Here is a 13,525-nt window from a genome sequence, read left to right as displayed (position 1 = left end):
CAGATTGGCTAAAAATAGTGGACTCAGGGGCAGCTAGGTGGTGCAGTGGATAGAGCACCAGCCCTGAAGTCAGGAGGACCTAGTTCGAATCTGGTCTCAAACACTTAACACTTCCTTGCTGTGTGATCTTGGGCAAGTCACTTAATCCCAATTGCCTCAACCAAAAAAAAAAAAAAAAAAAAAAAGAAGAAGAAGAAGAAGAAAAGAAAAAACTAAAAATAATGGACTCCATAATATGAAATGTTTGGAATAAATAACACTTATATAATATAGTACTACAGAATTAAAATTATAACTCAAGATTCTGTGTAATATCATTTGGAACATAGATCCCAAGTGTAATTGAATCAATTCTGTTCACATTATAAGTGAAATGTGTTGCTCCTAATTTGATGTTTAGATAGGTCAGAATTTATTACACTATTTGGCTTTAAGATAAATTGGGAAAACAAACGGATCTGAAATTTGCTAGCTGGGTGACCTTAAGCAATTCATGCATTGAACCTCAATTTACTTCACAGGATTGTAAAGACTTAATACAATGAAAATACTATATAAATGTTAACTATTGTTACTATTATTTCCTTAATTTGATGTAATTGCTTCATATTTGTTAATTCTGTGTGAAGTTTTAGATATAATCAATAGACAATGCCAATGACAATGAAATGAATGATTTTCTGTGTCATGTAATTTGGAGATATATTCAACTGGAATGGGATCACCTGATCAGTAATGGGTTTGTATCAAGTTTCAGATAATGTTTAGGGTTTATGTTTTTAAATTTTTTTATTGTTAAAATCAGTAAGCTTTTGTATCAATTGTGTTGAGCAATGTCTTATAATTTGGTTGAGTACAAACTGAAAAAACTAAAAGAAGGTGGAAAAATTGTTTGAAACCAGTTATGTTACTTTATCAGCCCTGTTAACAATGTTTTATGATGTTTTGTAACTTCCATTTAGGAAAGTATATTTTTTCACCTTTGCCTGCATTTAAGGGAAAGTTACATGTAAAGCTATTTGGTGCAAATGTGTTTTATTACAACCAACTTATTTGGTATTCACTGTTTTAGACTTCATAACTTGAGTGTTATCCCAAGTCTTTGACAACACTCAAAAGTAGCATAGTGATTTTTATGTGAATTCATCTGTTTATCATAGATCATCTTCTTATAAAGTGTTCTATAACCTATGGTTTTATTAGAGAGTTAAAATCCTTATGTTTCTCTGCTCATCCTAAGGGGAGGATATTGGATAATTGGGTTGAATCAGAAAGAATTTAAATTGAATGGTATGTAAATTTGGAGTTCTAAAATAACTAACAATTGATAAATATTGTGAAGTTTAAAAAAGATTTGAGGGAAAATTTAGAGGACTCAATGAGATTAAATGTGTGTGTATATATATATATGCATATATATATATATATATATATATATATAATTTGAAAGGTTTTGAGATTTCTGCTTTCTGAGGTATTTAAAATGTTTAGTGTGTATTCAGATGTCTTACATATATATCTATCAATGTATGGGTAATCCTTTAGCTTGTTGTGAGCAGTGTTTATGTCAGATACATAGTTTAGAGTAACATGGAAACAGCAAGCAATATTTGCAAACTAAATTTTCTAAAAGTTCCGATAAACTTTAGGTTCCTACTTTGGTGCTCCCCCTTTTAACTCTTGATTGGATTAGGACTATAATTGTTCAGTGCTTTTCACAACGTGAACCAGTTATTGGAGACGTTAATGCTGGGAGTCTGTGACAACTTATATTGAAGTCTGTTTTTGTAAGGGATTCTAGCAGGAACATCTGAGAAGCCTCTACAACAAACTTGGAACAAGAGTGGAAATTTTAATAGAGAGATGCCCCTGAGAACGTTGTATTTTTTAGACTGCCCCCAAAAAAGATGGGCCAGAAATCTGATGACTGCATGGCCTGAGACCCCAATGAATTGTGTTGATTGAATGGATATTGAAAAGGAGTAGTAAGTTGGAGAAAGCCCTAATGTTTATTATTACTGATGCCCATTATAGTGCTCCATTAACACACACACACACACACACACACACACACACACATATATATAAAGTTCTGATGATTATTTTGGTTTGATTTTCTCCTTGAATTAGCTCCTAATTCTAGTCTTTCTTTTATTCTTTATTAAAAATTCTTTAATTCTTTCTATGGCTTGTACTGTATATGGCTAATGGTTCTAATCTCACTTTGTAATTGGGATTCTCCCAAAGACTGTTTTATACAGTTTGTTCTCTGTGATCCTCTGTGTACCCAGGGACTGCTTTTGACCAATGTGTGGTAAGGGGATGATGTTAAGGACTGTTAAGAGGTCCCTGAAACTTGGCTTTTTGAGTTGCTTAATTTCTTAGACCCAGATTATACAGGAGCATGAATGTATCAAGAGTTAGAGACTAGTCTTCCTTTTATTCTTTAATTCTTTTTATGGCTTGTACTGTGGTTGGTTAATGGTTCCAGTTTCACTTTGTAATTGGAGTTTTTCAAGAACGGTTTTATACAGTTTGTTCTCTGCAGTCCTCTGTATACCCAGGGACTGCCTTTGACCAATGTGGGGTAGGGAAGTAATGTTAAGGGGTCCCCCAAACTTGTCCTTTTGAGTTCCCAGATTTCCCATAAACAGCAGACCCAGAGTGTGCAGGAACCTGAATGTGTCAGGAATTAGGGACTAGTCTTTCTTTTATTCTTTCTTTATTCTTTAATTTTTTCCATGGCTTGTATTTTGATTGGCTAATAGTTCTAATCTCCCTTTGTAACTGGGGTTCTCCCAAGGACTGTTTTATACAGTTTGTTCTCTTTGTTTCTCTGTGTACCCAGGGATTGCCTTTGACCAATGTGGGATAAGGGGATAATGTTAAGGGGTCCCCTGAACTTGTCTTTTGGAGTTACCAGATTTTTCATAAACAGCAGACCCAGAGTATGCAGGAGTCTGAATGTGTCAAGAATTAAGGACTAGTTTTTCTTTTATTCTTTCTTTATTCTTTAATTTTTCCCCCCATGGCTTGTATTTTGGTTGGTTAATGGTTCTAATCTCACTTTGTGATTGGAGTTTTCCCAAGGACTGTTTTATGCAGTTTGTTCTCTGTGGTCCTCTGTCTCCATGGAATTGCCTTTGACCAATGTGGGGTAGGGGTATAATGTTAAGGGGTTCCCCAAACTTGTCTTTTTGAGCTACCAAATTTCTCATAAACAGGAGACCCAGAGTATGAAGGAGCCTGAATGTGTCAAGAATTAGGGACTAGTCTTTCTTTTATGCTTTCTTTATTCTTTAAGTTTTTTCCCCCCCATGGCTTAGTATTTTGGGTGATTAATGATTCTAATCTCATTTTGTAATTGGAGTTCTCCCAAGGACTGTTTTATACAGTTTGTTCTCTGTGGTCCTCTATGTACCTAGGAAATGTCTTTTACCAATGTGGGATAAGGGGGTAATGTTAAGGACTGTTAAGTGGTCTCCCCAACTTGTCTTTCTGAGTTGCCAGATTTTCTTATAAACAGCAAACCCAGAGTATGCAGGAGCATGAATGTGTCAAGAATTAGGGACTACGCTTTCTTTTATTCTTTAATTCTTTCCATGGTTTGTACTGTGGTTGGTCAATGATTCTAATCTCCTGTAATTGGAGTTGTCCCAAAGACTGTTTTATACAGTTTGTTCTCTGTGGTCCTCTGTGTACCAACCGACTCTAACCCTAAATTCGCGCCTTTGATCAATGTGGGGCAAGGGGATAAGGTTAAGAACTGTTAAGGGGTCCCCCAAACTTGTCTTTTTGAGTTGCTAGATTTCTCGTAAACAAGAGATCCAGAGTATGCAGGAGCCTGAATGTATCAAGGACAGATTTCCCCCCTCCCCCCCGGCCATGTGAATTGACATAATTAGTTATTTGTATCCCAAGTTTGAAGCCTTGTGTGTCCTTGGGAGGCAAGACACAGGCCAATCAGTCTGAACTAGGCTAAGAATAAAGCTGATCATCCTATCTTTAAATTCTAGCAGTTTCCAAGGGAAAAGAATGCAGCTTTTGCCATGGTCTTGCTCCTCCCTTTTGGGGGCAGGGTGGGGGGGGGGTGTTTGTCCTGCTATCTCTTCTGCACCTTTCTCCCTCTTTTAGTTAAAGATTTGTGTTCCCTCCTCCTTCCTTTGTCCTGGGATAATAAATATGCAAACTTCTGTATGGCTTTTGAACTCTTTGGGTTTCACATTCATGTTCATTTCTCTTGGGATAAGCCTAGTTTTCACATCAATATTGTGAAATTGTGATTGCTGATTGCCACATAAAAGCAAAATGTGTGTGTGTGTGTGTGTGTAATGAAAATACTTAATCTGGAATTCTTTTATTAGTATTTTCAGTATTCCACCTGTACTTTGTAGGTGATCACATCATTGGAGTCCTTTCACATATGTAGGAAAATTTCAGTGAGTAAAGGCACACACACAGGCACCTGTTTTCACAAGCAAATGTTGTGCCCCTCTTTGTTGACTCACTGGACATCCCTTTGAGCATACCACTTACACGTTCCAGAATTTTGAAATCCCTTTATCCCAACAGCATTTATTGGCTTAGCACCCCTCTCCGTACCTGCCCTTATAAGACCCCACTCTTTGTCTTCACCTTGAGCCGTAGTCCCTTGACCCCTCAGTTCCATCCCAGGACATCTCCCTCGCACTAACCACTCTTTCCCCTTTTTTCCATCTTGACTCCGTAGCGAAGCAATGAATTCCTCACTGTCTCTCTGTCTTGCCTCCCCATCCCATTACCATTTCATCCATTACGCCCTGCCAAGCCTCCACCTTAGGATCAGTGCCACCCTTTCCGCCTTCCTCTCTTCCTCCCTCCCCTCCTTCCCCACCTTCGCTATCCCCACCAAGCCAGCTCCGACAACAGCTGGGGGAGCGGGTGGAGAAAATCACCCAACCCTTCATTCTCGGAGGGGGCTCGCTCCGATTTGAGATTACGCATTTGCGGTTTGGACCCTCGCTCCCCACCCCCTTCCTCCTGGGTGGTGGGCTATTCACCATCCCCCGGTCCCCAGAGGCCCCCCCCCCCTACGCTTCCATCCGCCCCCTCCCTGGAAGCCTCTCCCCGCCCCCGCTCCCGCCCCCGCCCTGGCAGGGGGTGGCCGCAAAGGCTGTAGTGACGTCAATGCTGTCGTTGCCTAGTCTGCCAGTGCCTGGCAGAGGTGACGTCGACTCTGACGGTCCCCGGGCGGCTGCAGCCCAGGTCGGCGGCTGCGGTGGGTTAGGTCGGCAGTGACAACGGTGGCGACAACGGCAGAGACAACGGCGGCGGCACCAGAGGCGGAGGCGGCAGAGGCGGCAGAAGCGACAGAGGCGGCAGAAGCGACAGAGGCGGCAGAAGCGACAGAGGCGGCTGCGGCGGAGGCAGCGGCCGAGCTCTGCGGCGACCAGGTTGCTATGGCAGCTCCGAGCAAAGGCAAGGCCGCCCCCCCACCTGTGCCCAAGCCTTGGGAAGCCGGGGCCGCGGGCGGCCCCTCCAAGCCCGAGAACAGCTTCTCGTTCGGCGAGTTCGCCGCCGTGCTAGGCGGCCTGGGCTCGGCCCCCCCGGCCCCGGAGCCCCTGCCGGTGCCGCCGCCGCCGCTGCGCCTTCTGCACGACCTGTGGCAGCACGACCCCAGCCCCAGCGAATTGAGGAAAGGTAAACTGAGGCCCGGGCGCCTGCGACTGGCCAACCGCCCGCACCGCCGCCTGGGGCCCACGGGCCGTGACGTGCACTCCCTGAAGAAACTGAGGGAAGCCGCCAACGCCAACGACTTGGAGACGGTGAAGCAGCTGCTGGAGGATGGAGTGGATCCGATGTCGACCGACGATAAAGGCCGCAGCGCCCTGCACTTCGCAGCTTGCAACGGGAATGACCAGATGGTGCAGCTGCTCCTGAACCACGGCGCGGATCCCGACCAGAGGGATGGGCTGGGGAACACCGCGCTGCACCTAGCCGCCTGCACCAACCAAGTCCCGGTCATCACCACGCTGCTCCGGAGAGGGGCCCGGGTGGACGTCCTAGACCGCGCCGGCAGGAGCCCCCTGCACCTCGCCAAGAACAAGCTGACCATTCTGCAGGGGAGCCAGCCGCAGTGTCTGGAAGCCGTCCGGCTGGAGGTGAAGCAGATCATCCAGATGCTCAAGGAGTACCTGGAGCGCCTGGGGCAGCACGAGCACCGGGTCCGGCTGGACGATCTCTGCAACCGCCTCCAGATGACGAGCACCAAAGAGCAGGTGGACGAGGTGACAGATCTCCTGGCCAGCTTCACCTCTCTCAGCCTGCAGATGCAGAAGCTGGAGAAGAGGTAGCCGCCTAAAGAAGCCCCTTCCCCCCAACCCCCCTCCATGACCTTTGCCCAGCATCCATCATCACCATCTCAGCAAAAGGGGAGACGCCAACCTGTCCTGCTACCCTTCCACCGGATCCACATCGGCCACGGTGTGGACCCCATCATCTCAACTGGAGAAGTGTGCTACACAGAGGGACCCTTCTTCGGAGCTTCCCCCCCCTCCCCCGCCCCCCGCAGAGGCCCCACCTGTTGCTTCATCTTCGGCTTTCATCACCCAGAACCCCGTCACCATCCCTTCCGCCTGGCCGATAAAGCATGGCTCCTAGTGGTGGCCGTGTCCTGGTGAATAGCCAGCCTCCTGTTGTCCTGCTGGCTCTGGTGCGCTGCCTCCCTGGGCCAACTTAGGCCTTGCCTTGGCGGCCAGAGGCACCAGATCTGGAGTTTCCAGACCTCTTTCTCACTCCTCATTAGACCTGTGGCTCCTCTCCTGCTTGGAGGAGGGGCCCCGCCCGCCCCACCCCTGCCCCTTGTTCAGAGCTGCCTTCTGAGCTTTTCAGCAGCCCAGGTTTGATTGAATTCATCTCTTTGTGGCTTGCTGCTGTGAGCAGAGAAGCCAGGACTGGAGCGGACCACAGACAGTGGAGGGGGTGACCCCTTTTCCAAGTCCTTTTTTGGGGGAGAAGCAGAGGTTCTGGTGGTAAACACTGCATCTTTCACCAGCACTTAAATTTCAGACTTGAGACTTAAATGGAGTTATGGTAAGCTGAGTGAAGATTTCCTTTCGAAATGGGAAGTTTGGGGGGGGGGGCAGGAAAATTCGGGAGGCTCAGCTCTAAGGGGGAGAGAGCTGAGGAGGGCACAGTTTTAAACCAAAAACCTAGGTTCCTTGTCGTCGTCACTGGAAATGTTGGTTCTTGGCATGAGGCAGGACCCTTACTCGCCACCCCTTGTGGGGAGGGCCGTACCTTTGGAGGGAGAGGATGGTAAGAAGCCGACTCCCCTCAAGGGCTTCGGGGTGTCTCAGCCAAGCTGCCCTTCCTCCTCGAAGAGTCTGGGCCTGTCTGCAAGGGCACTCACTGCCTCTTGCCTTCTTACAATGGTCTTGGATCTCGACCGAAAAACAGATTGTTATTGTCAGGTGATGATTTCATGTCTTTTCTCTCCCCTGCCCTCCTTTTTTGACTCATATCACCCCCTAGCACATCCTCTGGGTGTTTGGGCAGTCCATTAAAAGGGGACTAGATGTGTGGAGCACCAGGGGAGGGAGGGGGACACACATTTAGGGTTAGGGGAGTGGGAAAACAAGGAAGAACAGGGATGATGGAATTCCATCCCTAGTCCTTGCTCCCCATTGCCTGGGATGGATCCCAGTTCTTAAACTGGGAAGCCAGCGAAGCCTCCATTCTTCCCTTCAATATCTCTTCTCTGCCTCAGAACTTAATGTACATGGTTTGCTCTTACCTCACAGCCTTGGGAGGGAGGCAGAGCAGGAATGATCTGTTCCCATCATATAGATGAGGAAATAATCTCAGAGAAGAACTGACCTTCTTGTGGTCATGAGACTAAACCCTAGTGTTCCAACTCTGGCATCCAGAACCCTTTACATTGTGCAGTTCTAAGAAAAAGGCACTTGACTCTGGGTAGGACAGGCCATTGTTCTTTGCCTTGGGGTCCCTTTCCCAAGACTCCATTGAGGTGGGACCTCCTTTTTGGATGGCTCTCAGGAGTCTCAGTCTCTTCCACTTATCCTGTTGCCCAGTCTGCTTTCTCCCTCCCTTTTCAGCCACCAGGTAGTTTTCCTAAAATGCAGGTTTGACTATGTCCTTAAGTGGCTTACTCATTCAACTCCAGTGTTTCCCTATCACCTCCAGAATTGAATACAGAATTCTGTTGGGCATTCAACATACTTCCCCACTAACCCCAGCTCTATTTCTTTCCAGTCTTCTTTGCAGCTTATTCCCTCCTGTGTACTCTGATCCAGTGATCCTGCCTTCGTTGTTGCTTTTCCAGGAACAAGACACTCCATCTCTCAGGTCTGGCATTTTTTCTGGCTCTCCCCACTGCGTGAAAAGCTCTCCCCTCTCATCTCTGGCTCCTGGCTTCATTCAGTTCCAAGTTTATATCCCACCTTTTATGGGAAGACTTTCCCAAAATCTCTTAATTCTAAATCTTCCCTCTATTAATTATGTCCTATTTATCCTGAATGTAGCTTGTTTGTATATACTTGTTGACTTGACTCCTCCACTAGATTGTGAACTCCTTGAAGACAGAAACTGGCTTTTGCCTCTTTTTGTATATTCCCAGCACAAGGCCCAGTGCCTGGTACGTGGTCAGCAGTTAATGTTTATTGACTGCCTGGCTGATGTGGATACCTAAATGCATGCTGTCTCTCTTGATAGGAGTATGCTCCCTGAGAACTAGGCCTGGTTTTTTTGTCTTTGCATTCCCCCAGGGAGAAAGAGGCCTGACACATACTGGGGCCTTCCGAAATATTTTTTGACCAATTACTTGCCGCGGGGAAGCATAATGTGGCGTTTTGTTGACACCTTATGGCTAAACTAGGTATTGCAGTTTAGGGAGGTGTTTAGGCCAATGACTTCAAGCAAGGGGCTTTTGTTTCCCCTGCTCTGCCCCGGCTCCGAAATCACAGAATCTCAAAGTTGGAAAGGAATTCCAAGGTCATTGTTCCAAACTAAATGAGAATTCCCGTCTATAGCCTTAACACGTTAACTCAAAGAGCTTCAATGTGAAGACCTTGAATTGTGGGAATTGCGTGAACTTCAGTGACTCCATCTTGTGACCGAATTCTGGAGCAAGCCCTTCTATTCAATTATGAGTCTGGTCCCATTTCTGACTTGTGAGAAAACTATTATGGGAATTGTGAAAAAAAACTTATGGCTTTGTTTTAACCTAACCCTTTCTGGCTGGGAAGCTGGACTACTTCTACCTGTTGCTTAGAAATCCCTTTTTTAAGGATATAGGTTATGCTCATCAGAAACTCAATCAGATCAGAAGATTGATGCGGTTTTTTTTGTTGTTGTTTTTTTTTTTTTCCCCAAAATTACACATTTCAAGCAACTCATACATTTTATTTGAAAACATCTGAAATCAGTTACTGTTTCCACGGTCTTTTGCTTGAATACAGTCACTTGTGGGGAGAACATCTCTTTTTTCTGATTTGAGGGAATTGTAGCTATTCACTCCCAACTTGGAAAGCCCCTAATCCTTCAATTGGAAATCAGATTACCTAATATTATCCTGATTTATATCCTGTTAATTGTTTTTTTTTTTGTTTTTTTTTTAATGCATAAAAATCTGTCTCTTCCTCTATTCAGGGTCCAGTTCCAAACTGAGGACTCCTGGTTCTGATTTTTATGCATTTAACATTGCATTAGTTAAGAAATTAATATGTTCAGAAGGTTGAATCTTTGTTTCCTTGGTTATTTCATCTTTTACCCATCAATTTTTTTTTTTTTCCAAATCCAGCCAAATCAAGAAGGGACTCTGACCTCGGGGATGGTATCTAAGCTTTTTTGGAAAACTGTCCGCAGAGGCAGGGCTCCTTCCATAATTTTCAGATTCTTCCAAGCTAAGCTTCTCTCCCCCGCCCCCCCCCCCCCCCCCCCCAAGCTACTAAAGATAGTCACTTTAATGGAACAGTGGATTTGGGTAATAATAAACTACCAAAGGATTCCTCCTTGGATAAAATTTCTTTTGGCATGAGACCAGAGCAAGATAGCTCTGTTAAATTTCGACACACACACACACACACACACACACACACACACACACACGGAGAAAAACTCAATTTATTGACTTGGATACAGGTCCAGCTATCTCTACAGGATGGGGGTGAGGGTGTGAAATGAGTTCTCAAAATAGGTTAAAATATTTGAAAATCCAAATGGGTCTCAAAATTGACCTGAAGAAGGGACTTTTAACTATGGCTAATTAAAGACTTTGAGATTAGACTTTCAGGAGGAGGTAAGGAAGCTAACAAGTATGTAATTGTTTTATTGTTCTATGTTTTTGTTACCTTATAAAATGAAAAAAAAAATCTGTCTTGTGTAATATTTAGAGTTGTTTGTAAATTTTGCTATTTTGAAAGATTTCTAAGGGGAAAATGCAGCCAGCCAGAAGGACTGCCAAAAAGCTGCAGCCAAAGAGTTTGGTATCCTGGGGAAGGAAGATTAATGAATTTTCATATTTGAAGCAGTTCTCCTAGCTTTCTATAATCTGAGGCTAAACTCTCTATCCCAGTAACAAGACTAACTCCCACTTTTGGCTTTCCGACGAAGATTAGGTTTTAAAAAGAACAACCAACAACATCTGCAAGATACTTTCTCTGTGTCATTTCAGTCCTGGCTGCATTGGGATTACAGAAATAAAGTCAGATAATCAAAGAAAAGAAAACTTTTTCCTGGTGTCTAAGAATTTGTGGTATTATAACTGAATGAGAGGTTCCAAATTATGGTAACTGCTAAAAGCATCTTAGTAGATTTTGGAGGTTTGCAGATTATCATTAAGTTTGGAGATACAATCATTTTAAGATTGCAGAGGATAACTCCTGAGACTTTGAATAATTCCAGGAATGGACCCTCTTCTCTTCGTCCTATTGGATAAGACATTCAGCAGAAACTTAATATATGCTGAAATATCTTAGTGAGTTTTGAAGTACCACTCTGTAAAATTTCTTTTAAGAAAAAATAAGAACAAAGTTCTTTCAGGGGTAAAAAGCACTTAAATCACCTTTTGTCTAAAGTTTGATAGAACTATTGTTTTGGTGTACTGAAGAAACTTGAAGGTAATCCTAAAGGGAAGGAAAAAAAAATGTGCAGTTCACATTTTAAATTTTTCTGGAATTTGGTATCTATCTCTTATAACCCTTTCTTGATAATGAAAAGAGGGAAAAATGTGTTTAAATCAAGAAGCAACTTAAAAATGAGTGAAATTGAATTAAAGAATGTAAAGGATGATTTGAACCAAAGAGGGGTCTGTAAGGAAGAACTGCTCCCCACCTCACCAAAGAAAATTAAGAAGGAAATCTACATTTGTAAGCTCTTAGAAACCCCAAAAGGTAACTATTACAATTCATTGGAGTTCTGTAAAATTCCATCCTAAATTGAAAAGGAGTAATTCTATGAAATAACGATTAGTTATTTAGATAATTTGGGATATAATTAAGAAATAACAATACTCTGCCCCTGAAAGACCATTCTATGTGGGAAGTATTATTCCCCAGTCTTTAGAATCTTGTGAGCTCCAAAACAAGGGGATGGGAATGTGAAGCTGTTACTTGCAACTCTATGGAAAGGAGAAAGTGCTCCCTTGAACTTCTGAAAATGAGCTAATTGTTAATTCTGGGCTCTCAATTTTAAGGCACAGGTGCCTAATAGCCCTGAAAAATTGAGATTTTGATTTTGTGGTTGTAAATCCAGATTTGATTTGGGTGAGATTTGTCCTGTAACTAAATTTTGATGTAGTGAATTGTGCTCTATTAATTGTGGCTTCAAATGCAAAGAAAAAAAAAAAAAAAACAAAAACAAAAAAAACAAAAAAAAATTAAATGCTGGGAAAATGCATGGATCGGGGAAACCTGAGTTACACTCCAGTCTCAGAAATTTTTTAGCTGTGTGATCTTAAGAAAATTATCTCTGTTTACCTTACTTTCTGGATCAGTAAAAAGGAAAATAATGATCATACCCAACTCCAGGGTAGTTGTAAAGCTCAAATGATATAATGATTATGAAGTGCTTGGCACAGTGACTGGCATATGGTAAGCACTATATAAATGTTGACTATTTTTATTGCTTCTTTGATTGTATCTTGTGATAACTCTATACCAGACTTTAGATGTGATTAGTATAAAATGCCAAAAGATGATAAAATGAATGATTTTTTAATGTGGGATAATTCAGAAAAGCATTTGGCTGAATTGATGTCATCTGACTGGTAATAAGTTTTATTTCATGTTTTAAATACATGGTATTGTGTATGTTATTATTGTGTTTCTAAAAATTTTTCTTATATTGTGAAATGCCGTGAGAAACCATTGTATCAGAAATGCTGTTAGATAAATAACTTCTCTTTTAATCTGGATGCTGTTTAAAAGAATGTGATAAACAAAATAGATATTTGAAAACTGTTAAATATTTAATGGTGTATATTTTGTCTTAAATAAATGGTGATAATTTTAATACTCATAATAAAAATAACTTACTGTTTGGGGGAAAGTTGTACAAACCCTTTAAGATATCCTTATGTGAGACCCCTTGAGACTTTGTATTAACACTGGATCATAATTTGATTTGATTTGATTATCATTCCTAGTGACCATATGTTGAAAAATCTAATGAAGTCTGAAAACCTAAGAACCAAGAAAATAGGATCTCCTCCCCCAGGAGTGGGGGAAAGAGAATTCACAAATTCACTATAATAGTGAGTTTCCATTTGAAAAAATTTGGTTATCACATAAAAATTACAAAAATGTATAGGGTAGTTCAATCTATGAATATGAGTCAGCTATCAAATATCCGCTGTATGTCTGAAATCCCAGGTGTAGTTTGCCTTAATTTATAAATAACGATAAATGGAATGTAATTGTTAGGGAAACATAAAAAAAAGAAATCAATAACATTCAAGCCCTAAATTGTGATTAGTGAAATTTTGCTATTCGAAGTTAAAAATCTAGGGACAATAACGTCATCCTTTTGAGTTTTGATTACAAGAATTGTTACTGTCTTTACTCAAATGAGAAATCAGATTACCTAATCTTGTATACTGGTCTAAATCCTGTTAACCGTTTCTTTTAATGAATAAAAATGTCTCTCCCTGTATTCATGGTACAGCGCCAACTTGAGGAGGACTGGTCCCAATTTGTTATACAATTGGCATGCATGAGTTAATAAAATCAATGTGCTCAAAAGCTTGAACTTCTATTTCCTCTTTTGTTCCTCACCGGAGACGGCCCATTCTCTTGCCCATAGAAACAGAATTTGCCCCTACAACTTTCATCCAAAATTCCTAATTTTGTTTCCTGGGGCCAAATTAAATACTTCCTCACTCCACTTCTCAAACGACAAGAGACCTCTGTGGTCTCCCACTCCCAGCTTTATCTGACTGTTGTCATTCGTGATGAAGAAAAAAGGGTCCCTAGGGTTAGGAATGAAGTCCTTGGCCCTATTCTACTTCTGTCCTTCCAGACATCCCCCT

At 42.3% G+C, this 13,525-nt stretch overlaps 1 protein-coding gene across 1 annotated transcript; it reads left to right on the top strand.

Moving 5' to 3' along the window:
- Nucleotides 1–5,339: 5,339 nt before the first annotated feature.
- Nucleotides 5,340–13,238, top strand: LOC127542448 (ankyrin repeat domain-containing protein 54-like). Its single transcript, XM_051968034.1, has 2 exons — nucleotides 5,340–7,071; nucleotides 8,254–13,238. Exon 1 carries the CDS (start codon nucleotides 5,439–5,441, stop codon nucleotides 6,330–6,332), a length of 894 nt encoding a protein of 297 aa, XP_051823994.1. The 5' UTR covers nucleotides 5,340–5,438; the 3' UTR covers nucleotides 6,333–7,071; nucleotides 8,254–13,238.
- Nucleotides 13,239–13,525: the final 287 nt, after the last annotated feature.

Source organism: Antechinus flavipes, chromosome X (genome assembly GCF_016432865.1).
Source record: "Antechinus flavipes isolate AdamAnt ecotype Samford, QLD, Australia chromosome X, AdamAnt_v2, whole genome shotgun sequence".
In the NCBI taxonomy this organism is placed as follows: Eukaryota; Metazoa; Chordata; class Mammalia; order Dasyuromorphia; family Dasyuridae; genus Antechinus; species Antechinus flavipes.
This window is presented reverse-complemented; position numbering and strand designations above follow the sequence as displayed.